Below are 26631 nucleotides of genomic sequence, written 5' to 3'. Positions count from 1 at the left end.
AGATCCAAATCCTGTCTGTGACCTTTGCACTTTTTATCAGTACCATCGACCTTGGACTGTATCGCTTCTTCCCCTTATTCTGTTTTGTATGATCCTAGCACAGGTTCATAATTTGCCAAATTATGGCAAATTAATGGGTTTTTAATTTGGCCAATGACATAAAAAAACTAAAAAATAAGAGCGTTTAGATGCATATTAATCATATCTTCAAATGGCACGTTCTTCGTGATTGTATGATGCATTGACGTTTTGCTCTCAAGAATTGGCTACAGTGAAATTACTTTGAATTGTATCCCGTAAGAGCAACTTCAAACACTTCTGCGCCCTTATTTGTCATCCTGGAATTATGAAAAAAAAAAAAAAAAAATAGAAAACACCACAGCTCACTTTGTTTCATAACCCGAACTTGGAGATTTTTCACCATTCAATCTACTCGTAAGACTACCGAAGAATTTTTTATTTCAACTCTCCAAATACGAGAAAAGGCGTTTAAGGTCAATGACGGGCAGAATAAGGCTTAAAAGGGAATCTTTCTCTGAGATAAAAATAATCTTAATTTTAAGACTATCGTCATAAGTCAAATTTTGACTCGAAAAATCGTCAATTTTTGTATTATACAAGGTGCAAAGTAAACAGAACCTAAAATAAAACAAATGTTATACAAAACTATTCTATTTGTTGATTAAAGAGGATATATGTAGAATATTAATAGTTATTCTACGAGTATCTGGTATGACATGGTTTCCGCACAATTTCACCCATGTTGGACGGACAGATGGTTCTCCGGATGAATGAAAACGAATTAAAGAAAGTGAAAACTGCGTACCGTAAAGGGTCGACTACTGGAGTGTGACAATAAGTGTCGCCGTTTCGTTCTGGTTTTAGAAATGAACTACTCTAGCATAAACATTGGAAAGCCTTGAAATAAAGAATCTTTAGTGAAGGAGAGACTTTGAGGACATCTTCAACCTTAAATTGCTGGTCAGATTATCAAAACTATTCAATCTTTCTAAAGAGGTTTGGCTGTATTTAAAAATCAGAAAAAAATCAAGAATTATTTTTTACTTTGAAACTTTGGGAATTTTCTGCTATACAGTTCGCTCACGATACACCGTTACTTATGTAACAATAAACTACACGGGCATTCTTTAGGAAAAGACGGTTGCCACTCAGTTTAAGACGTCATATTTTGGATTTGAGTTAGGGTACCTAAGAGTCAAATTCGTTCTTGGGACCGTAACACTTTTTTTATCAATTCAGTTCGTTTCTTATCGTACAGACTCCTTTCTCCCCATTATACTGATACGATCTTCGCGCAGCCAATGTCCTATGGTGACGGATAGAATAAATGTAAAAGGGGACCAGCCTTTACTTCAAGAGTATTTAGACTTGATTTAGTATCCAAAACCGGGTTAAATTACCATTTTCAGATGAGTATATAATTTTAAAGTTTATATTTGTATAGAATTAAATTACGCTTTACAATTCCATGTGAATTACTGCAGAACTGCATTGGGTTAAAATAATTATTTTGTATTAATAATATTAGTTCAAACCATTTAGCCAAGCTAATTATAGTTTAATTAACCCCCAATGGTTGATGGACGCTGTCGTTTATAATGGACAGGCTCGAGTAGGAGTGAATGTAATTAATTACAGATAACATACCTTTAGTTCATATATTAATAAATCAGTGCTACACTGTCATCATTTTAAGTACGCTTGATTATTTATCGCTTTACTGGCATTGTTTGGATAGGCCAGATAATATTATATATTTAATTAATCATAATGGGAAGCATTACATTAATACATTAATTAATTTATACATTAATAATAATAAATCATCATGCTATTTGAATTAAATATATTAAAAGTTTAGAATTTAATGCATATCCAATAACGTATCAATTAGGTAAAACTAATAATTAGTTTGTATGCAGTTTATGTATATAATATTTTATTCTTTTATACTTTCAAGTCAGTACTATAATAAAAAGGCAATTTTATTTTGCAACGTAAAGCATAAAATGTATATTTTTATAAAATATTTGGAAATTTAATTATAAATGAAATGAATATGTAGAAAGCTGTATAAATAAAACCTAAATACCTTATAGCAGATTGAAGTGGACAGAGGCGAGTGTAAGAGCTATCCATTAATGTTTTATCGATTTTATACAATCGTTCTATGAAAGTAATTTTACATTTGATTACACTTTATATTAATATCCCTGTTTGAATCTCTAAATATGAAGTTGTGTTTTGGAGGATTTTAATAAAAATTGAGCCATTTTCAGGGTAATTTTAGTTAAATAATCTTAAGTTATAATAAATATTGACTGATTCTCAAGGTTTGTTTACTAGGCTTGTCCACGAACATTCGCTGGTACAGACTACTAACAGGCTGAACTATGTAGTCGGCCAGCGCATGCGCACAACCACCATTCCCTCGTGAATTTTGGGGCGGGCTGTACTCGATCTAGTCGCGAGAGGGGTAGGCTATTTGCGGTAGTCAGTAAGGAGAGGGGGTGTCCCCTACTACGCTGTGCTCCATGCTAAATCGTTCGGTGCGTACTCTACTCTGTCACCCAGCGTAGCGGCCCGGCATAATGAACTGTCTGTCGCAAACAACATTCGTTCACTGCTGACATCGTCTAACGATATCGTTTTACCACAAGGTGAGGAAACTATTACTCGGGCAAATTGCCCATTACTGTATCAGACTCGTTTTGAGGCCGTCACCGGTTCTGATTTCGTCCTTGGAAATCAAGAGTAACTTCTCTCTTAGTCCAGAATCGCTGATGTGGATCCAGTTGACTCTGAAGTATTATTCAATCATACATATTGGCTCGCAGGTTTTGTTGGACTGTGTATTTGGACTAGCCGTTAGAAATACATTTATTTATTCTTCCAACCGAATTTCACTAGTAGTACAATTAAATAAGTTTATAAACAGTATAAACGATTAATAACACTAATCATGTTTACTAATATAATTAAATAACAAACAGTGTTAAAAATAAATAATCAATACAACAATCAATAAGTAAGAAATGTAACTTAGTCAACAAACAATCAACAAAAAGGTAAAAAAAGACAAAGACAATAAATAGATAGTTAAATATCAAATGAGCAACAGTAATAAATTTAATATTTTCTTATAAAATTAAATAAAAAACCGTGTTAAAAATAAATAATCAATACAACAATCAATAAGTAAGAAATGTAACTTAGTCAACAAACAATCAACAAAAAGGTAAAAAAAGACAAAGACAATAAATAGATAGTTAAATATCAAATGAGCAACAGTAATAAATTTAATATTTTCTTATAAAATTAAATAAAAAACCGTGTTAAAAATAAATAATCAATACAACAATCAATAAGTAAGAAATGTAACTTAGTCAACAAACAATCAACAAAAAGGTAAAAAAAGACAAAGACAATAAATAGATAGTTAAATATCAAATGAGCAACAGTAATAAATTTAATATTTTCTTATAAAATTAAATAAAAAACCGTGTTAAAAATAAATAATCAACACAACAATGAATAAGTAAGAAATGTAATTTAGTTAATAAACAATCAACAAAAAGGTAAAAAAAGACAAAGACAATAATGGATATTTAAATATCAAACGAGCAACAGTAATAAATTTGTGATGTGATAATAAACATGTAATAACAAAGTGATAAAAAATTTAACAAATTAATATATGCAAAAATAACAATATTTAACCAGCAAAGTGCAAGAAAACTGTTGTCCGTCTCCACAACAGTTGTCACCTTGTGTTTGAAAAGTTCTTCGAAGTCCCACAACATGAATTCCGTGATTAGTTTTGTAGTTTTAAACTACTTCATTGTAATGTCCACGATAGTTATTATGTCAAATACGTGTCTACTAGAGTCACGAAAGTGTGCAAGTGTAACGTTTGAAAATACCTTTCAAATTGTTCATTTGGATAGGGTCCGTTTTCAAACATATCTAACGTATTTAAAATTTTGGATAAAATTGTGCCAAAGTCGAAAACCGCTTTACACATTAATAGATGTCTGAGCGAGAGAGGATGTGGTGTGACAAAGAGAGGTGGTGGGGAGGAAGATATTGTTATCGAGAGCGGAGCGAAGGGGGTTTGAAGCTACTTCCGCTACTGAAACTAAAATTGTGCTGTAATAATAACAGCAGAAACAAGTTTTCTCAGTGCAAATTCTCTGATTATGAATGGACTTTTGGAATCTAAATAACAATAACACAAACATGTTATAGCTTGACAAGTAGCGAAGACATTCCAGGTGAAGGTAGGCAAGAAATTGTATGTGCGTGTTTTTTTTTTTTTTTTTTTGTAGAGATCAAGCATATATCCAACAAATCAGTAAACTTTAATACTTGAGGCTGTTGGATGGCAGCCTCTGGATAACTATAATGTACATATAATTACATTTTTATATAATTATACGAGACAAAATGTCACTGTAGTACAAACAAATTTAATCGAAAGGTCCCAATACGAACAACGGCCATTTAAAGACGTCAGATTGGCATTGTAGACGCCACGTGATAAATATTCCCGAAGTAAATTCCATCTTTGAGCTTGGAACTTGTTAGGTTGTTTGTGTTGACATAGCAGCTTTTTCAATTGCTTTTAATTGTTTACGTTTATATTGAGACTTAGTAACGTTTCTGCAGACTTTTAATTTCGCTATTGGTACATTATTGTTACGATGGATTAAAGTTTAACTCAGTTAGCGGCACAGCAGCTTGATTGTTATGTTGTTTTTATCGTACGAGTAACAAATAAAGCCAAGTCTTTACTTTATCTCGGAGATGAAGACGCATCAGAGTTGTACCTTCAAAGTCGGGGGCACTTTTACAACCGCGAGATCTTCATTAAATCTGGCACCCTCCCACTTACGACCCCACTTCCTCACTTGCGTCACGTCACGCACCACCTTTGTCTGTCCCGTCCCTGCCCCCTGGCTGCTTGGCCGGCCTCTATCGATCCCTTGATTGTCCATTGTGTGGGGACAATCGCCAAACGAGTCTTGGTGTTTGCATACCCTTTGCACGCGCCGCTGCACACATACGCTCGGCTCCACATGCATTCTCTCGGGGCAGGCATGGTGGCCGCATCGGGTAACAATTTCAAATTTGAGTAGCTTAATTATACTTTTTTTATTTTTCTTGCACTGTGATCTTCAATTTCCGTAGTCATAAACGAATTGTATTGCATACAGTTGTAATAATTTGTTCCTGGTAATTTAATCCTCCACGGTGGTGAGCTCTTCGTTTAAATACTGTCTATACGTCACACGAGTATTTTTTTTATATTTTCATATATTAATCGTCACAATTTTGTTAAAAGTATGTAACATTATACCAGCATGTTGTAATGAATAGGTTGTAACATTCTATTTACCACAGGCCCACCTGGATTATAGTCCACGAGCAGAGTGCCAATGTACGTTGTGTAAGAACACATCCTGTTTTTTTTTTTTTTTTTTTTTTTTTTTTTTTTTTTTTTTTTTTTTTTTTTTTTATAATCGATGGAGAAATCTTGCTTAGGAATTAAACAATCGGCATCCACACTATTTTTGAATGGAGATAGAAATCGGAATATATCAAAATAGTGTCTTACTTGCAAAATGTTAAGGGAGTTGACCTTATATTGTGCCCCGTTGATGCACACGTACCAAAATTGTAGGAAAAATGATAATACTTAATTAATTAACTCCTGTGGGAACTTTGAGTCGGTATTCCTGTGTTGTTTTAATGCCGGACTTCGTTGTCCCTCGCGGGTTTCCCATTTCTCAATCCCTTCCGGTAATTGTCATGATAATTACGCATGACCTTCAAGTACTGTTCCCAGCCTTACCAGTATTGTAGTTTCAAGTACATTTTTACGACTAGCGCGAATACCTAGTTATTTGATGACGACGTCGTCTTGTCCGTATGACGGTATTGTGACGTGGACTTATGTGGATGATTTGCTGAGAGTTGATCTTAGAAAATATGGATTTCGTTAAAAAAAGTCACTTTTGAAAACTAACCGTGTCAAAAATTGCGAACACAATAAATATGTTGCAAATATTCAGGTTCCACTATGGAGAATCCGGTACTGTTACGATCAATAATGCACATCCGCTAGTGAAGGGGATGGTACCTTCATCGTGATTGGCTGACACTTGGCCAGTCACCATTCAACCTGACCAGTAGCGATCAATTTGGCTTCTTTATTACAGGCTGCCAAGATTTTGATAATCTGATGTTGTCAGTAAAGTACTGTAATGTGAAAGCCATAATGTTCGTTGAAGATCTATTGATTGGTGAGGTTGATTAATGATTGGTTAAGCTACAGTCAGTCATGATAAAGATCTCCCTCCTTCTCTTTTCTGAAAATGTCGATTACTGGCTCTGCCAGTTTTGGTTTTACAGTGGTTAACTGGTCTCTCTGACATGGAGGACAAAAATATTTCAAAATACTAATTATGATATTATTTTTTTCGAAGTGATGCAAAGAAAAAGTAGTTCTCCTTAAATTTGTAGACTAAATTACATAAAAAAACTATTACAGCTACATACCTGAATTCTTACACACGTATTTTCAGTTATTCTTCAGAAAGTGATAACGAACAACGATGTAAATAAATGTATCTTCATCATCATCATAGTATAGTCCATTGCATATGTGTAAGGCATTGCAGCCTTATATCTCTGCAGAGTTTTGTTTTGTTTTGATGTAAATTGGTGTTGACCGTTGAAATAAATAAATAGAGTGAAATGTAATAAAAGTGTTTATGAAGTTGTCTATTTTGGGATCGTTTTGAATTGACGTCATATCCTATAACTATTAATATTATTTCACGGTTTTGCGTACACGATGTGCTTAATCAATTCAACCCAATGGTGAACCTCCACGTCTGTTCCAGGAAAGAAGCAGAACGGGTCGGCGCTGAGGACCAATAGCCTCGGGTCCGGCACGAGGACTCCGCCCCTGGAGCGGAAGAGCAAGTTCTCTGCTCTAGGCCGCCTCTTCAAGCCGTGGAAATGGAAGAGGAAAAAGAAGTCGGAGAAGTTCGAGGCAGCATCAAGATGTAAGTTTGGTTCATATTTTTTATTCTGAAATCACTGTGAACCTTCTGGGAATTAAAAAATTTAGTTTATTGTAATTCCGCGATCGCATAAACATTTTTTGTGTACATTTTTCGTTTTTAGTAGTTATTGTTTTGGCTGCCCTATAAAACATTTAGTACAAAATATTCTTGGGTTGTAGTAATAGAGCAATAATTTAAAATTACTTCTAGCATAAATTTTCTTTCGCAATTAAATAATAATCTTATGATTTTTATATTTTTACACGAAATAAAAAAGTTTTAAGTTTGCTCTTAGGCAAATAGTGTGTATATACAATTTATATTATGTTCTCTAAATTAATTTTGAAAACGTAATTCCAATCTTGTGATCATCGTTGACGGACGTATCGTGATCGTTTACTTTTAGTTTTAACTAGACAGAATTTGGTAGATCCTTTTTACTTCCTGACCTTTTTATAAATTTTTTCACCACAGAGACTTCTTGAAAACATGTCGTCCTTCCGTGTGTACGATTGTTGTTGATAGAAGATTGAAAGTTTGTACATAGGGTTTTTTGTCGAAGGAAGATTGCTACTGATTTGGGGTCAAAGGGCTATTCATCTGTCTGCCAATATGTGTGCCTTAGAGGAACCACCGCAGAGGTTCTTCAAGCAGCCAAGTGTATTTCTGTATCTACTCTTAGGTTAGGGGAAGTTACGTACGTTTTCGGTATTCCGTCCACACGTTATTCTTCCCACATATGGGAGTCTAGTTAGTTAAAAGTGGTCAGTATGGGTTACTTCGTCCCCTCGTAATCTATAACTCCCCTTTTTCAAAATTTTCTTCCTTTTGGGCTCGTTTATTTCGCTGGCAACGTAGAAAAGCTCACTTATCACTAAATGTTTAAATTGTAAATAAATATTTTTACCAAACAATAGATGTTCCAATAATCAAAAATAAATTCGTATGTTGTAAAGAGACAGTTTTAAGTGAAGTAAAATTTTGTTTAAAAAAATTTTACCTAAATAAAATGAATTTATTTCTCCAATGTAATATTACTAATTTTGTAATCAATATTTTAATATTCGCCCCATTACTGGAATTTTAATAAACAATGTTTTTATGTATTTTCTTCCGAAAATTACTTAAATTATTAGAGTGAAAATTGTGTAAATTCGCATTATGCAAAACCGTGTATTTTTGTTTTATAAACAGATGTAATCAACCTATTGCAATTTCGTATTATGTCTCTATTGCACGATTAACTTGTCAGTTTAATTTCATCCCGATTTTAATCGCTGGACATCCTTAATTTTATAAACACCAAACGCATCCTGTGAAGTTTCTGAGATCGCTATATGTTGTAATTTTAATCAGCAGGTATTTCTGCAGTTTTCCGTACCAATCCTAATTCTCTAAATCGCTAGAAACGTTTATTATTTGTGTGCCGAGATTGTAGCTCAGAGTTTGGTGACGTAGTGTAGGGACGGAAACGTCACAATAGCGAGCAGTGTGATGTTAGTTAAACGACCCAACGAATTGATGATTTCGCCGGGAAGCTCGTCAACGTGTTTTTGTCACTTTTGTGTCGCAGATGAATTGTCGGCCACACAATCGAGTCGGTTGTCCCACCGGCCTATATTTTATTTATGACAACGAACGATGCCAATGTTTTACCAACGATCTGCCCCCCCTCCCCCTCTACTCCATAGTTGGCCGGTGTCCATTAGTATTCTTCGGGCATTTCCAATCAGTATGCCATACTAGTATGACTAGGCTTCCATGCTTTCGCTTACGTTCACGGCAAGGCACGGCCGCGCTCGCTCATCCGATCTATGTAATTGTCTCTCTGTAATTGAATAATTATTATCTCATGCTCCTCAAGTATCACGTGACCACATATGCCCTTCACAAGAAGTGAAACAGCTTTATTTTTACGCTACGTATAACTATTTTAGTACTTACTCTTGAAGATATAGCTCTACTATTGGTTATTTGAGATATAAATACCCGGAATGCCAGTACGGGGATTCGGATGCGGACGATGCCCTGCACACCTTCTTCAAATGTAGAAGGTGTGAAACGGAGAGAAGGGAGCTGGAGGCAGCTATCTGGCGTGTTTCGCCGGAGACTCTTATAGAAGAGATGTTGACCAGTCCCGAATCGTGGAGCGCTGTCGCTGCGTTCTGCAAGAGGGTGCTAAGGCAAAAAAGAAGAGAGCAGCTATAAAGCACCAGAATAGCTCATGCCCACACACCAGGGCGAACATCTGTCCCTGACCACGCATAATGCATTTTCCTATCGTAAAAAATTGGTTATTTAATTTGTAAATATGACATTTTAAATCTCAAAAAACTCTTTCAATTTTTACTTTGTGAGGCATTTCTACAGCAAGGCTGTTTTTTTTTCATCAGACAATTCACAAATATAAATACGAATTTTACATTAGTTTACATTTACAAGAACAGTCGGACTTTGAGTTCCCCTAAACCCAACCCTCAATCCCCTCCAACCCCCAACCCCTCCCTCAACCCTTTGAGTATCTCCTAATTTTTAGATGAAATTTTATAGTATTTTAAAAATATATCCTTGTGTGAAATAATTCTACATTTTTATCGTCCACTTGTGTGTCTGTGATAAAATTAATAATCATTTTAGAATTACATTTCACCCATTCTGTATATCTCGATATTCGTTTTATGGATATTTATTGGTTGTTCTAAAATCTGAAGTATGTATTAATTGCTGGGGCACATCAAAAGTCAAATCATTGAATTAATATTTGAACTGGCCGTCAACTGACAATAAGTTTGGTTTTTTTATTAAAAAGAATATTTCATTAAAGAAGATTGACCGTGATTTTCCTAACCTGTTTGATGCCCCTTCACTACTGCACGTCCTTGTTTTGTAATCATCACAACGTCAACAAACTCAGTAATGTTTGGAAGTATGGAAGTACACCACCTTAGGGCTCACTTATCATTCTGTACTGTCGCGAAACTTCTCAACTCATCAAGGTTACTTTCAGCGTTCGGGCCGGCATCATTGTACATGAATACAGAGTGGCACCTGGATAAATTATCGCTACTCTAAGTCGTGCCTGTTCTGAAGTAATTTTAAGTTTAAAAAAATACATAGCACGCGCTGTGAGTAAATAAATGCAACCCTTATTAAATTACTGCAATTTAAAGCGCACCATTGACTATAGACGCGTATCAGGATTTCAGAAATTCCGTTACATTAAAAAAAAATAAGCTCTACGTTTCGGGAACTGGTATGTTTTCTCTTCTTCACGCGGCTTAACATAAGACATAAGATTAAAAATGCAGGGAAATTATCAAATTTCCCTTTGTTACTGTGATGTTACTGCATGCTTTTCATGCTTCGCTTATGTTAACAATGTGAAAAGTTATCTTAAAATCTTTATAACTCATAATTGATTCGTATTTCGTAGTGTTACTTGTTTAAAGGCGCAATTAATTTTCAATTAGGTTTCGATTTGAATGTTACTGTTAACTGTCAATTATTACAATTCCCAAAATAGTTTTTATTACTTCAAAGTAGCCATCAATGCAGATATGTAATCTAGAACTGAGACTATTTATTACTAAATTTTGGCATTTCTTGTAGAAGTATAAACTTCAGGTTATAACTGTTGAAACTGTTTTCATATTTGTCATTTCATTAAAGAATCTGTACAAAGCATGGTAGGAGTTTTATACCACGTGTCTGTTTAAGGGGTTCATTTAATCTTCCATGGAGTTATAGGCCTTGATAACGCTGTGCCAAATTCCATGGGGGTATGCACCACCATCGAACACTTTCTTGTCCGTATAGAAATGAAGTTTCATCTAAAAGTCTACAGATTAAGTCTTTCTCGATATATTTTGCGACTAGTTAGGACATATGTGTCATTATTTGAAATTTGAAATCATTAATCGATTTTACTTAATTTGTTTACAAATATCTTGTACGAGGTTTTCGTTGCCATTATCCATTTCGTTATCCATAACAGCAATGTAAAAAAGTTTTGCTAACGCTAAGCCAAATCCCATAACATACACTATCATCGTGACGAGCTTCATGTAGAAGTTTAACTGTATAGACCAGTTCGTTCTCGAGGTACAGAAGATACATCTCTTTCCATACCCTGGGTTATAAGCTTCGATAGCGCTCAGCCAAAAAATAATTTAAAACAGTAAAGTGATACAGATAATAAGAGCATAAGTATTTGTAAAATGGACTGTTAACAATTCAACATACATTACCTCAATTAATTGTTTTGTGTGCACCGTTGTGCATTTAATGCAACTAATTCACTTGCTGTTTAGATCGTTGATACTGCAAGAGAATATGGAAGCAATTATAATTTATCCGTTATTGAATCTCGATAAACAAACAGACACTCATGTACCAATCAAACGTTATATGAATATATCGCCGTGTTCGGGTTTGTCGATGAATGCACACATTTTACTGCACGTGGGTCGGTTATTGGACGAGTGTGATGTACATTTTAACTGATAAAAGCTCATTCAAAACTCTTAATTTCAGGTGCTAAATAATCAAGTCCGTTGGTTCCTGAAGGAGGGTTAGATTTAATGTCGGTAAGGTTTTGTAATCCTTGATACGTATAGTTTATAGTGTGAAATATAAAATCACCTAATACTGTATCTTGTCCTCCTTGCGGCAACCGCTGGATGGACTCGCGTATGAATGAATCTTTTGCGCTATTACTCTCGAGGCATAATTCATGAATGATCAAGCTTTGTAAAAAGATAGCGCTTACCTCTTGCTTTGAACATTTCGCTAGCTACTCATTCGTTCAAAATTCGCTGTCGCGATTGGCTGAGCGTTAGCGAAGGCAGTCACTCGAGAGGCAGGAAAAATGCAATCACTGGTTGTCGAATTGACCTACAGACTTGAAATTTTGCATGCTTCCTTTCTACTTAAGCATCATTGAGTTCAATGATGGTGTATATTACTCCATGGAATATGGCTGAGCGTTAGCGAAGACAGTCACTCGAGAGGCAGGAAAATGCAATCACTGGTTGTCGAATTGACCTACAGACTTGAAATTTTGCATGCTTCCTTTCTACTTAAGCATCATTGAGTTCAATGATGGTGTATATTACTCCATGGAATATGGCTGAGCGTTAGCGAAGGCAGTCACTCGAGAGGCAGGAAAAATGCAATCACTGGTTGTCGAATTGACCTACAGACTTGAAATTTTGCATGCTTCCTTTCTACTTAAGCATCATTGAGTTCATTGGTGGTGTATATTACTCCATGGAATTTGGCTGAGCGTTAGCAAATATTTTTAGAAATATTATTTAAAAAAAATTATATTATTAAAAATGGTTATGACAATGAGAAACTCGCAGAATAATTAAATTTGTAAACTAACTGAGTACAATTTTAACATGTGTCATGCACATGTGGCTTAGTGATATGAGATGTAGACCTGGAATTTTGCAGGCAACCTCGTTAAGCCTGTTACGCGCCAAAGGGTTATGGCGGTACTCATGTGTACCAAATTATTACCAAAAACAGTTTTAGACACTGTAGATGTTTAATGTCTGTCCAGTTTAAAATTGTAGGAAATCGAAGGTTAATTTTGTAATAATTTGTACTATTGTTATAAATCTCTCGTTATCTCGTGAGGTTACAAGATGCCGTGTGTATAAAATTTAAAAAATTACTATAAATGCTTTTTACATTAATAAAAAAATACCATATTTGCTATTCAACAAGGTTTACTAATATATAAAGTTTCCTTTAGAAACGTTACATCTTGCTCACTTTTAGGCAACATTCAAGATTCCGGATGTTAGCTGATAAAAGTTTTAAAATTCTTGAATTAACTAAAAATTAAAATTGTTATATCTCTTATAGGTTTGTGTATGTATTTCCATCTCGTTCTTGGTCTTCTATTGGGTGTCGAGTCTTCCGTTCGTTATTTCGGAGATATTCTCTAGATTCCGGACGGTAACTGTTAAAAGTATTAAAATTCCTTAATGAACTATAAATTAAAATGTTTATATCACTTATAGGTTTGTGTATGTATTTCCATCTCGTTCTTGGTCTTCTATTGTGTGTCGAGTCTTCCGTTCGTTATTTCGGAGATATTCTTTAGATGTATTTAAAATTCCTTAATGATGTATTTCCATCTCGTTCTATTGGGTGTCTTCCGTTCGTTATTTCGGAGATATTCTCTAGATTCCGGACGGTAACTGTTAAAAGTATTAAAATTCCTTAATGAACTATAAATTAAAATGTTTATATCACTTATAGGTTTGTGTATGTATTTCCATCTCGTTCTTGATCTTCTATTGGGTGTCGAGTCTTCCGTTCGTTATTTCGGAGATATTCTTTAGATTCCGGATGGTAACTGTTAAAAGTATTAAAATTCCTTAATGAACTATAAATTAAAATGTTTATATCACTTATAGGTTTGTGTATGTATTTCCATCTCGTTCTTGGTCTTCTATTGGGTGTCGAGTCTTCCGTTCGTTATTTCGGAGATATTCTCTAGATTCCGGATGGTAACTGTTAAAAGTATTAAAATTCCTTAATGAACTATAAATTAAAATGTTTATATCACTTATAGGTTTGTGTATGTATTTCCATCTCGTTCTTGGTCTTCTATTGGGTGTCGAGTCTTCCGTTCGTTATTTCGGAGATATTCTCTAGATTCCGGATGGTAACTGTTAAAAGTATTAAAATTCCTTAATGAACTATAAATTAAAATGTTTATATCACTTATATGGTTTGTGTATGTATTTCCATCTCGTTCTTGGTCTTCTATTGTGTGTCGAGTCTTCCGTTCGTTATTTCGGAGATATTCTCTAGATTCCGGATGGTAACTGTTAAAAGTATTAAAATTCCTTAATGAACTATAAATTAAAATGTTTATATCACTTATAGGTTCGTGTACGTATTTCCATCTCATTCATGGTGTTCTATTGGGCGTCGAGTCTTCCGCTCTGTATTTATAATATTTTCATACAACTGTGTATTGACCTCTATTTACACGGCTCAGACACAGCACTCTCCTAATTCTTATCCCAGTCGCTGCTAAGTGTGAGTCCTTGCACAATCGTGCCTCTCACTTTCTTCGTATCCGCCTTCTATATACGGTCTACGAATGTTTTATCAGTACACTCTGTAGACAGTATTAACGTGTTCAACAAACATTTTTAATTTAGTTTTCATATAACCGGAAACGTTATCTTCTAAGCTCCAATCGAGGATATACAGTATACAACGGCCTAAGTAGATAATATTTTTGAAAAAAAAAAAAAATTAATAACAGAAACTTTTAAAGCGTATTTTATCGACGGCGAGGAAATAAAACAACAATTCTGTAGTACATGTACACGTATTATTTTATGTTATGTTGTGTTGGAATTTGAACTTTCGAAATTATAGTAACTGAATTTCTGCGACATGAACATTACCTTATTGCTGATGTTTCAAATAACAAAACTGTTTACTACCATACATGTACCGCATAATGGTGTTTTGTAATATTTAAATATGAGATAACTAATTAAGGTGCAAATAGTTAACCGTATGTAGTGCACATTGTTATGCATGAGTACCTCATTATCGGTTGTACCCGTTGTTAAACAACAATACCGCGCTACGTCTAGTACACATTGTTAAAGTTTATCGGCGAAATGTGCTCATCACAGGTGAAGTGTATCTAGTGTAGATAGTTGTGCGGTGTTCAGATCAGTAGTTTTGCACGAGTAATGTAAGTTAGGTGATGTTTGGAAATAAATTAGCGTAGCAAATCCACCTAAAGTACTGCGGAGTGTAATTGAATGAAGTGTGGATGTTTTGAATCGAGATCTTGTGTTACCTGAGTGTCCTACTTAGCCTAAGCTCTCAAGCCGTTGCTTCCTACTGGAGGCGTGCAATTCACTACCATGCAGTGTTGTCTTTTTATGAGTTGGCAGTGTTTAATAGAAATTGGACGCACCAGAAAATGAAGAAGATGAAAAAGCGTATATAAAACACAGTGAAATACACGGTAACTCTTTAACATGTTAAATTCAGGCATTCTCTCTTGTTTGCATTGTATTTATAAACGTGTAGAGGGAAAAAGAAATTTTTTTAATAGCGGTTTGTTTGTTAAAAGTGGCTGAATAAAAATTTACGCTCCACTCAATTAAAGATTTTTATTTATTTTGAAACTATCCTGCAGCTGTGTTTGTAATAAAAACATAGATTTTTGAATTAAAATTTGCTATCTTAAAAATAAAGGATAATTCGAATATTGAATTGGGAATATATTAAAAAAAGATTTTGTCAATGTTAAAACTTCATAGGGAACCTCAACATTATCAGTTCTCATATTCTTATGAGACAAATATAAAATATTGCTAAGAATCAAAAAGTTTTAAAATTACCTTTCCTATATGAAATTATAGTAAAAAAATGGTGTTAAAACCAACAAAGTATTCTCTAAAAATAAGGACATGTGTTCTCTATTTAAAGTTTGGTATAAAATTCTATAGTTTCCAAGGTCGCAGTGGTGGCCAATTAAAAAGACGCTCTTTACGTACAGTAATCCACATAAAGTAGTGTCATTGTATTGAGTGAATAAATAAAATAAAGGTGACATTGCACGTAAAGTCCTTAGACTAGTTTACAAATTTCAAAATAAAGAACTTTATATACTTAATTATCATGTCAATTTTGTAATGAATTGAGCCTAATATAGGTAATTTGACGATATTGGTTTCTTACGAAACGTATACATACTTTTATACAGTTTGATCATTAAATATGAAACACTCGAAACAAAAAAAATTCTTTACCGCACATGACAGAAATTACTTCCATAATAATGCACTTCTAGCAAAAAGGCATGCAAGAATGTAGTCCGCCCGAGTTTTAATCCTAGCGGTTTTATGTTTAACAAATATTTATTTAAAAAAATTTGAATTCTCTAAGTGGTGTTATTTGAGCAGTTACAGGATTGTAGGTTTTGGTTTGAATGTAAAAACGTTTCTTAAGTACTGCCGCTATGCGGAGAGTGAGGCGCGACGGGGTGCCACAGAGATCTGTCCTTCACCCACTTCTGTTCCCTGCGTCCGACCTCAGCCAATATTGACTCTTGATAATAATGTGTTACACTTAAATGGAAAGAAATGTGGTACTCTCGTGACTATTTTGCACTGAGTTTTTCTGGCCGGGATTTTATACTGTTTTATGACATATCCATTGTTTAGTAAATTTCTTGGTTTAATAAAAATTGAAACTGCGCTAAACCAATATATGTGTGAAATCTTATCAAATGACTTAGCTGATTGTAATACAGAATTAATAATTTACACTTTTATACCGTAATTCACTCTTAATTTATCAGAATGACACTAAACCGTTAATATAATAATGTATTTGGCGGTTAATAATAATTTATACAGCTTGTCGATGAAAATTAGTTCTGAAAATATTTTTAGTAAACTTTCGTAGATTGGATTATTCGCCTCATCTCTGCGGCAGCTCTACCGCAGGTTATAAGCTACTTAAGTTTCGAAGTTCACGTGCCTTTAGAGTGACGGATATTAGCTCGTCATAATTATGTTCTACTTTGTAAACTAAGCGAGCGGGTGGATTCGGTACTTCAACAGGTCCTCCCCTCCTCGCCCAGACTTTTGGCTGCGTGTGTTATAACTCGTTGAATAAGGCAAGTATCTAATACATTATTTCAGAATCTTTTAAGCATTCTAAAAATTCTAGGAGCCGAGAGTCAATTTGCTCTGTGTAAACACACAACCTGATGTATCTTGAAATGTACAGAGTAATTTCGCCAAATGAAGAAATCGACCGTCAGTCCCCCGTGTTAGTTATGCTAAGTTAGTATGAGAGGTATCAAATGAAACAATATTGTGTTTCTCAGATCATATTTTTCTAAGCTCGACACACTTGAGAACAACAGTCAGATACGTAAATAAATGTTAAATCTCTTTCAGTACATGCCCTTAAAGTGGCTACAATTAGTCACTCTATCTAGTAGTCTGACGATGATATGACGATTATTAAGTGTCTGACAGTCGGTTTTAAGTTTATCTAGCTAGGAAAATTTGAAGCTAGAAAAAAAATTCGTTTCATATTTTTAACCCATTTGATACCCTCCTATTTTGACCTCCACCAAAATTAGCGCGGCTAACATTCGGTTTCTTTCTTAGGGTAACTTTTAAGCGCTTATATAGTGCAGTTGTCTCTTAGTTCCTTGATTATAGATTAGTGTCGGCAATAACAAAATTCTTTGTAATATAAAGCAAGTACAATAATCTATTTATCATTATTATAATTTCTACAACAGTTGATTATTATGAGATCATCCCTAGGATTTTGCGGGAATGTGCGGTTTTTCTTCACCTATTTTGAAAATCCTAATATTAGCTTGAAAATCTCTCTGTGTGTAATCGTCTTGAAACAAAGATACGATTCATTGAAAAAATTGTGTTTCATTACTTGATTGAGTTGAAATTTTGCATGTCAAACCAAATCCCGCGACACCTATTAAACAATGAAATCGATTACTCAATTAATGAATTAAATCAACATTATCACTATTTGAGAGCTTATAGTACTGGCTTGGGCAACAATACGGAAGATGCAAGGTTGACATACCTAGGCCTAGAACTTCTCGCAGCAGGCCAAGCATATGTTTCAATCGTGTGAAATCATTAGATGGACTCTTAATATAAGATCTTAAACTTGAGAAGCTCACTGGAGGTATTCCTTACAATAATGAAGTGTTACAGAAATGAATAAAATGAGAAATTGAAGACCAACATGATATTTATAATAAAACAAACAAACAAAAATCAAATAGAAAGCGAAATGATCATAACAGAGAGACAACAGTCAGAATCACGTGAAAAAAGAAAGTTGAAAATGCAAGTAATAGAAAAGGTCCCTTACAATAACGAAGTGTTACAAGATTTTAATAGAATAACAAATTAAAAACCACCATAAGCTTCATATCAGATTCTTTTTTTTAAATATAAAGCGGAATGGTAATAACAGAGAGATAACCGTCATGAAGAAATCGTATGAAAATAAAATGAAAATGCATTAAATATAACCGCTCTTTTATTTTGCCACTTATAGTTTCTGATAATAATCACACGTTAAATGACCTACAATTATTACGAAATTATAAAAAATAAATGTAAATATTTATTTTACGGTATTTTACACAAAGTAGGAATCGATAAAAACAAAAATGTTTTATTCCGTAATCTAAGGTTTCTTTATTTCTACAGATTTAATGTTCCGGCTTGGATAAAAAAGTATTGTAGAAAGTTTAATTAGGTCTATAACAATACAAATTGGTTTGTGTTACTTTTGATTTCGTAGTCTAGTCCGTATACTTTTGCTTCATTATTATTGCTAAGGAATGACAGTCCAAAGGTCCGTGAAGTCTTCTGCCACATGTCCCTCCTAAATGAGATCACGTTCAATCGGAACCGGATACAGTGCAATTGTGTGATCTTGGCACAACGTGTTCCTCGGGTAGTAGTGGGGAGAGGTACATAATGATTGTAACATTTGCGACTGTGTCTTATCAATAAAAACCTGCATTCAAAAATATCGAAATTGAACGATTTTGATTGAACAGTTTATTTGGTTTTGTAAACTTTGCCCTTTTTTAACTTTTAAAACTACCCTTCGTCATGTCGAGTAATTTTAATTCCATTAAGGTCGTTTAATGAGTTTTATGATGGATTAGTTTTGTTTTAAAAAATTCTTTAGTTGTATTTCCTTAACCCGTGATAACAAGAATAACACAAAAATGGTGTTTGGCAACTTCGTGAATATTTGAAATTCTTAAGTACTTGTATTAATGATGACTGGAGAGAAATCACATGTTTTATCCATTAAAAAATGTGGTTTCCCTAAGTAATGTTTTATAAGAAAATCTCAAATTGTATTTTATTCACAAATAATTTACCTAAGTCATAAATCATAAAAATGCGTTCCCTGTAGTCATAATTCATATACGTACTCTAGAAATCATGTTCTTACATTCAGCCTCTATTCTTAGGGCCTGATTATATAATCGTTCAAACGGCCTATTAAGACACCTATAAACTATCAAAGCGTGATGAACAATATGTAAAAATATTTTTTTGTAATAATAAGAAATTATTTTGTAATACATTAAAAAAACTATTCAACCTGAAACCATCTTAAAAATACTCGTAGTATTTTCCAGATGTACAGACTGTAATTTCAATGAAAATACAATACAATACAATAAAAATCTCTTTTGCCTTAGTTTTGAAAATATTGTTGTAAGCTGCATTATATTTAATACAGTTCCAAGTGAAAGCTTTGAGTGTTACTTTACAAAGTTCCAAAATTCTTAAATGGAACCAGTTTGTGATGTAAAGAAGGGTTCTCATGGTGGTGGGCTGTGTGGGAATGCTGTTCCGCCATTGGTTGTATAGCCAAATTAAATTAAACAAATTCCATTCGAACTGTTTCATGCGTGATTTGAGTAACAAAACATGTACTTCAGTAAACATGTAAAGTGGAAGTTAATTGTCTGCGAATGGTACAACTGTGGAATTAATTATGTGCACATTTCTACATTAGGGGAAATCTCTCTACAATCCATCAACTCTTTCTTACCCACGCATACAAAATGTTGTTTGTCATTTAAACATTTTTACCCACAACCCTAACAGCAGTGTAAACGGAAAGCCTGCAAATAAACACTGTAACCTGGCACTCACCGCCGGGGTCGACGACCGAGTGTTCGGCGTAACTCAAGGCACTGGCCTTGGCCCACTTTTCTTTACGCTAACCGCTCGTAAACCCGCCAGCGTCACTCTCTCTTCTCGTGGAATCCCGCTCATCTGGTTCATCGGCTCCGCCAGTATCTCCAGTTACAAGTGTTTATGGCCTATAAATCTCAACTGGTCTGCGTTATTAATAACCTGACTTCCCGTAGAAAGGTTTGACGGTTGATTGGTTGGTCTTCCATTGCAACAGTGTCAGGCGAGTGACGCGTATTTCACGCCTGCATGTGCTGTTTGGTCGCTCCGGCTACACGATCCCGTAGTAAAAGTCAGTCAGTCCATTGCGTATATACATTGTTTTACGTTGTTTTAGTCTCTTTGTAATAAAAAAATTTCCAGGGGAATATAACGCTACATATTGCACATTATGTTTCAAAAATCTTGTTACCGAAAATGCCTGCGTGTTGTTACTGTTTCGAACAAAACTCTACAACTTGAAACCTGCTAGAGATAAAACATTAAAAATAATATTCTTTGTCTGCCACATATTTTTCAAATTTACTTGTAAATTGTGTTGTGTGTTTTGTGGCTTATAGCGGAGAATAAATTTTGAGGCTAAATTATTCATATATGAGTATGTATTTTTATTTTAACTCTGATTATATTTTGTATGCATAAATATTAAAGGGTTGTCATTTATACATGATATTATTGAATTTATTATCTGTGGCTGAGAAGCTGGGGCAATTTTTAGTAAGCCTAAATGTTTTTTTTATGAAAACGAAACTAAGAATCGATCATGTGTGTCCAGTGGGATAAAACTCGTTTCGTGCATGTAACCATGAAAATTTGTTACGTTGTGAAATATTATTTAATAAATGATAGCTAACAATTAGTTAGAATATGTAGTGATAAACGTTCATAAATTTAAGTCTTCACAGTTTTTGTACAAGGTTGATGAAACTGATGCTGCGTACGAAAACTATGGAAGCATTTATTTAGTGAAAAAGAATTACTAAAATGAGAACATATTTTTATGCAAAGTATGCCTAGTTTAATACGTTCTGCATATAAAGTCAAATAGTTTGGACGAAACTAAGGCAGGGCTTTATTTGTTCATATTAACCAGTAAATACAGGATTACTCCATCGAATCCAGTTGAATTTATGCTCTCAGTGTCATGTATGTAATCGCTAGAATATTACAGGTAGCTAGTGTAAGTGTACTAAGATCATGTAGCTATGAACGTGTTAAATGTAACAGTTTGTCTCTCAAACAGGTATATTATTTATGCGGAATAGGTTCCCGAAAGTATTCCACATTAAGTCACTCCTTGCCCGAAATGTTATAACAGTTATCTTTACAACGCCTCACAGTTCACTCTCTATCTTCATTGTTAGGATTACTGTGAGACGACGTTATCGTCACCTCTGCTTTTAAACGTCCTTCGTGGCAAGAATGCACGACTACGTAACAATTTTGTGCGGTTTCAAATAGACAGTTTCCAATATAACGTCAGTTCAAACTTCACTAGTCCGGTATGTATGGGTTAATGTGGATTGAATTCTGTATGTATAAAATGAACCATATTAATATTGTAGTTGTTACAACACCTGCCTACCTCTTTCGACTGAGTCGGAAGGACTAGTGGTAATGAAATGAGTTTTCACATTATATTGTCTAAAGTCACCAACAGTATTTTACTAGTAGCAAGTGTGTGACATCGACAGCTCAATCTACAGATTGTATTGGGGAGCAAACCACAAAGCATTCAATTTGACAGATTCTGAGAACCACCGTTTACAGGAAACTTCAACATCTACAATTCCTATCCTCATGTACACGAACAAGCGATCATATATCGTATTAAGTTATGGCTTTGGTTCATATGTATAGTCAGTAGTACCTCAGGCTATTGTTCATCCGTGATTGGATTGAAACCATAGTACATTAAAAGTGTTACAATTAAAAAAAAAAAGAAATGGAAATATGTAGGATTTTGGATTTTATTTATTGGCTAAGCTTTAACGAAACCTATTACTTGAGAGGGTGGGAAAGTTTTGTTTCTATCTTTTACAGAAGTCTGTTCGAAACATATATCTTGAAAACTAATTGACTTATAGACATACAATTCTGCATGGAGCGTCATTTATATATTAGCAACATTGAGTTCAAAGTTGGTACACATCACTCCATGGGTTTTGGCAGGTGTGAGCGAATATTTTTACATTGGTCTTTTTGGTAACCGTGATGGTAACGAGAAAATCTCAGAATAAATAAATTTGTAAACAAACTGAGTACAATCGTATGATTTAAATATGTCACATTTTTATTCATAGAGTAAAACGTAAAATAATCGAATTATAAGTCAGTGTTAAAAGCCTGTGTTATTCAATGTTAGTACTCTCCTAGCTTACCGCAACTTTTATTATCCGCACACTGCTTTAAAAACCCAAATTAACGAACAACTATGTGAACACATCATGTGGTAGGAGATATCCTGAGAAATATACTTTAAATTCTTTGTTTGAAGGTTATTTTTGACGATGGAAGGATTGTGAAGGAAACAGGATTTTTCCGGACATTTACAGTATTCCATAGTTCAGTTTTAATGATTAGTGTTTTGTATGATTTTTTATTAAGTGCATGTTTATAGAGTTAGTGAAGTTGACAAACAACATGTAGGTTGTGATTCCTGACTTAGGCGTGCCTACAAAGCTTTGGTAAGATTTGTTTATTTTAACCTAGTTTGTAATTATGTATTAGGTTAGTTCTTTACCTGAAGAAGAGATCAGATTGCAGATCTCGAAACGTAGTGTTACTGATTTCTTGTTTCACTGAACGATGGCAAATATCCGGAAAAAATACTTTAAATGCTGTATTAAATTTAATTGTCAGACAAACAAGAATGTGTTCTATGAGGGTGGGGATCCAACCTTGGAATTTGGCTGAGATTTTTTTCATTTTTGTTTTGTAATTTTTGTTCTGTGTGATTGTATAACCGTTTATCGACCCGCAGGACGCCTCGAGAATTAAATTATTTGGAATTTTGCATGCAACCTCACCCAAACAGGCCGTGGGGAGGCGTTCCTTCTTATTATTGTATAGGGGCGTCAGGAGTTGGGAGAAACGCTTCTATCAGTTGGAGATAGTGAACATATATATATAGTCTGTGAAGTTTGCGGTACACAGTGGCATTAACGCTTGCCTTAATGGTAACCCAACTTTCATACTGTACTGTAGACGAGTCTAAACCTCTCCGAAGTTCGTGGAGAGGTCTGTTTGACTCAAGTGGACTTGCAAGTTTGGACCGGAAGTTTTGAGGGTTATCATAAGTATGTGTTTCCGTTCTCAAAATTACTTGCAACCAGTGTGACGTCATCAAAGGGTTTGCACTGAAAGGATGTTTTAACTCGTGATACTTCTGGGTACATTACCGCGAGTTTCTTTAAATCCTAAATGCTAGTGTGACGTCATAGTAAATTGCGTGGCTTTAGGTTGGCGGTTCACGCCTGGTTGAACAAAGGTCATGCCTCCAGAATTAGCACTAAACCAGCTTGTTAAATGTCTCAAAAGGGAAATAGTAAATATGTGGAACTCGTATTATTTATCTTGTTTTCGAATGGTGAACTCAAAACACGCAATACGATAGTTCTCAACAAATTGTACACTACACTTGTTTGTTGTTGTATGAGCACAAATACAAATGGGGTATTAGTACAAATACCCGACATAATGAATGAATACACATTTACAATTCCGTTTATAACAACGGTACGTGTATAACAACAGTATAGTGTGTGTAGACTGTATGTATGGTCATCATTCAAGAAGTGCATAATTCTAAAATTAAAAATAATTCCTACTTAATCTTTCCTTGTTCGTTGTATTCACTTTTCTTTTTAAACAACGGGAGTTCTTAATTACGTACATAAATCAATAAATAATTACTGTATTTAAATTACTGCTTGATTGTAAAGCCTTTGTTTAGTTAACTATCAAAAGAAGCTTTAATGTATATTTGGCGAATGGATCTAAGGATTTCTTCCTCGTTTATTATTAAGTATCAACGTACGTTTCTTATTTTTATTAGTAATATGGATACACAAAATATAATAATAGATGTAATACGTAATCATTCGTGTTAAAATTACACAAGCTTGTGGATTAACGAGGAAACAATGAACAAGGAAAAATTTAATGAGGAAAAAGAGGTCGAATCATATATTTAATTTTTGAACAATGCATGATCAGAAATTCATTATAAAGTGAGAGCCCTGGGGCGTTGTGGTAGCATACTTACACGAAAATCAGAGATCCGGGTTCGATTCCCGACGGAGCAAGCATTTTTTGTGGATAAATTTTTATTGAAATTATATACATACAGAAGTAAACCCATTTCATAAAAAAGCCGGCTGTGGTGAAACGACCTCTAAAGGAAGAATGTTAAACGTCATGCACCATTAAGCCTTATTTGTTTATCTAGTGATGTCCGAAATGTCTTATTTGAATATCTTAATAAAAACACATCCAAACACTTTTTGGGTTTTCTTCTAATGTTTGTACTTTTTTGATATTGAAATAATAAAGTCCAAAAAGTTTGTGATTTTTTCTGAAAAAGACTTGTAAACCTTGTGTAACTGGAGGTACGTAATGAAAACTTGAGTTGAAAAGTTGTAAAATAATTACAACTCTTTTATTTGTTACTGAGGCATCTTTTATCTCGTGACCACTTTAATATGACGAGCTCATAATGAATGCAAGGAGTACAGCCTCATGAATGGCGGGAACGGGCGGGCAAGGGCCGGGAAGATGTAAAATGTATGCGGCCATTAGCAGAGAAAGAGTTGAGGGGATCGTGGCGACTCATCAGGCTAGGGACAGAGGTTTATAAATAACGAGAGGCTGTCGGGGTCGGGCTGGAGTAGGAACTTTGCGCTTCGGCACTTTGGATAGTTGGTGCTCTGGCGCCTTGTAACTAACCGGCGCCTAATAGCCGATTGGTGATGCTTCGCTTGCTCACATTGCTAGTTATCGTACTCGGTTCATATTAGCCTTACGTGATGTTGTTACACAACGTGATATAAGAATCTCATTATGTTTTTATATACAGACATTTCATTTGTCGTACGAGCTTGTTAAACCAAAACGTCACTTTGGAGTAGATAATCAAAAACTTTAAGTAATAGCTTATTAAAGAGAAATGTAACTTGGAAACCGGTTGAATCGAAATTTTTGCGTTGAAATTAATCCGAAAAATTAATTTCACTTGGGAGCTTGTTAAACCGTAATGTCACTTTGGAGTCGGTTAATCCGAAACGTCACTTAGGAGCTTGTTAAATCGAAATGTCACTTTGGAGTTGATTAATCCGAAACGTCACTTGGGAGCTTGTTAAACCGCATGTCACTTTGGAGTCGATTAAATTCAAAACGTCACTTGGGAGCTTGTTATACCGAAACGTCACTTTGGAGTCGATTAATCCGAAGCGTCACTTGGGAGCTTGTTAAACCGAAACGTCGCTTTGGAGTCGATTAATCCGAAGCGTCACTTGGGAGCTTATTAACCCAAAACTAGTCGGAGCCGATTAAACCGGAAAGTCATGGGGTAGCTGGTTACCCGAACCTCCGTGCGAGAGTTTTTAAAACCGAAACGTAAATTTGAATTCGATTAAGCAAAAACTAGTGGGAGTCGATTATACCGAAATGTTACTTGGCAGTGGATTAGACTGAAATGGCATGGAGGAGCTGATTACCCGAAACTTCATGAAGGAGCTCGTGATGCCGAAATGTAACTTTGGGTTCGGTTAAGCTAAACTAGGGGGTGCCGATTAAACCGAAATGTTATGTAGGACTTGATTACCCGAACTATGTGTGGGAGTTTGTGAAACCGAAACGTCTCTTTGGATTCGATTAAGCCGAAACTAGTAGCAGGAGCCGATTTAGCCAAATCATCACGATGGCTTGTTATTTAAACATGACTTTGGCGACAAGCATAAAAATAAATTACGTAATTGTTATAATATCGTTGATCATATTTAACCCTGTGAATAGCCAGTGCGTGTGTCGGAAATGTAACAAATTTTTACAAATGCAAAATGGCATAAGTTAACTGATAGTTATATGATTAGCGTATATCTTATTTAGTAAAAGATCTTCAAACGGTAGTACCATTCTTATTTTTGTGGCAAATATGACGGGACGTTTTCTGTTTTAATTATGAAGGAAAAAAAGAATCTCTAGATGTGGTCTTACCGCATATTACAGTAAGTACTTAACGTAATCAATAAATACAAGATTTTCTGTTGTAGAAATGAAGGATGTTTCTTAAAACTCTGTATTTGTTAAACAAATTAAACAATCTGTGTCACCGGACTGTCTCGAAAACCGTAACAGAATGTAGATACTCTATTGTTGGAAATATTCCAAATGCCTTAGCTGCGAAGACATGAGCACATCATTTCTAATAAACTGAATCTGCAGTGAAGTGATAAAATTACATAAATGTGTGCTTTAATTAATAATTACGATTTTTTTTAAACGCGGAACACGTTTTTTGAAGGACACCAGATTCGTGTCGTTGAGAACAGCTGGTTCTGGGCGCAGTATAAAAATTTCTTTATTTGAGATCTGTTATCTCTGAGGTGTAACACAAGTCACGTGACGTAACATCTTACTTCTTATGTGTACAAGTTGTGGGTGGGATGAAATGGAGTGGTGGTGGTTGGGGGGGGGGGGGGTAAGGGTCCAACTGTCCAATTCAATAATGTTTGGTTTCCAAGTTGCCATTT

At 34.6% G+C, this 26631-nt stretch overlaps 1 protein-coding gene across 5 annotated transcripts in view; it reads left to right on the top strand.

Moving 5' to 3' along the window:
* Nucleotides 1-26631, top strand: part of LOC124367798 (phosphatase and actin regulator 4B) — a 514259-nt gene that overhangs the window by 308851 nt on the left and 178777 nt on the right. For all 5 annotated transcript variants that reach the window (XM_046824917.1, XM_046824919.1, XM_046824914.1 and 2 more), the window contains one exon: nucleotides 6930-7094. In XM_046824917.1, coding sequence (XP_046680873.1) covers nucleotides 6930-7094 — 165 coding nt within the window. The remainder of the gene's footprint in view (nucleotides 1-6929; nucleotides 7095-26631) is intronic.

Source organism: Homalodisca vitripennis, chromosome 8 (genome assembly GCF_021130785.1).
Source record: "Homalodisca vitripennis isolate AUS2020 chromosome 8, UT_GWSS_2.1, whole genome shotgun sequence".
Taxonomy (NCBI): domain Eukaryota; kingdom Metazoa; phylum Arthropoda; class Insecta; order Hemiptera; family Cicadellidae; genus Homalodisca; species Homalodisca vitripennis.
The sequence above is the reverse complement of the archived record's forward strand: the minus strand, read 5'-3'. Positions and strand labels throughout refer to the sequence as shown.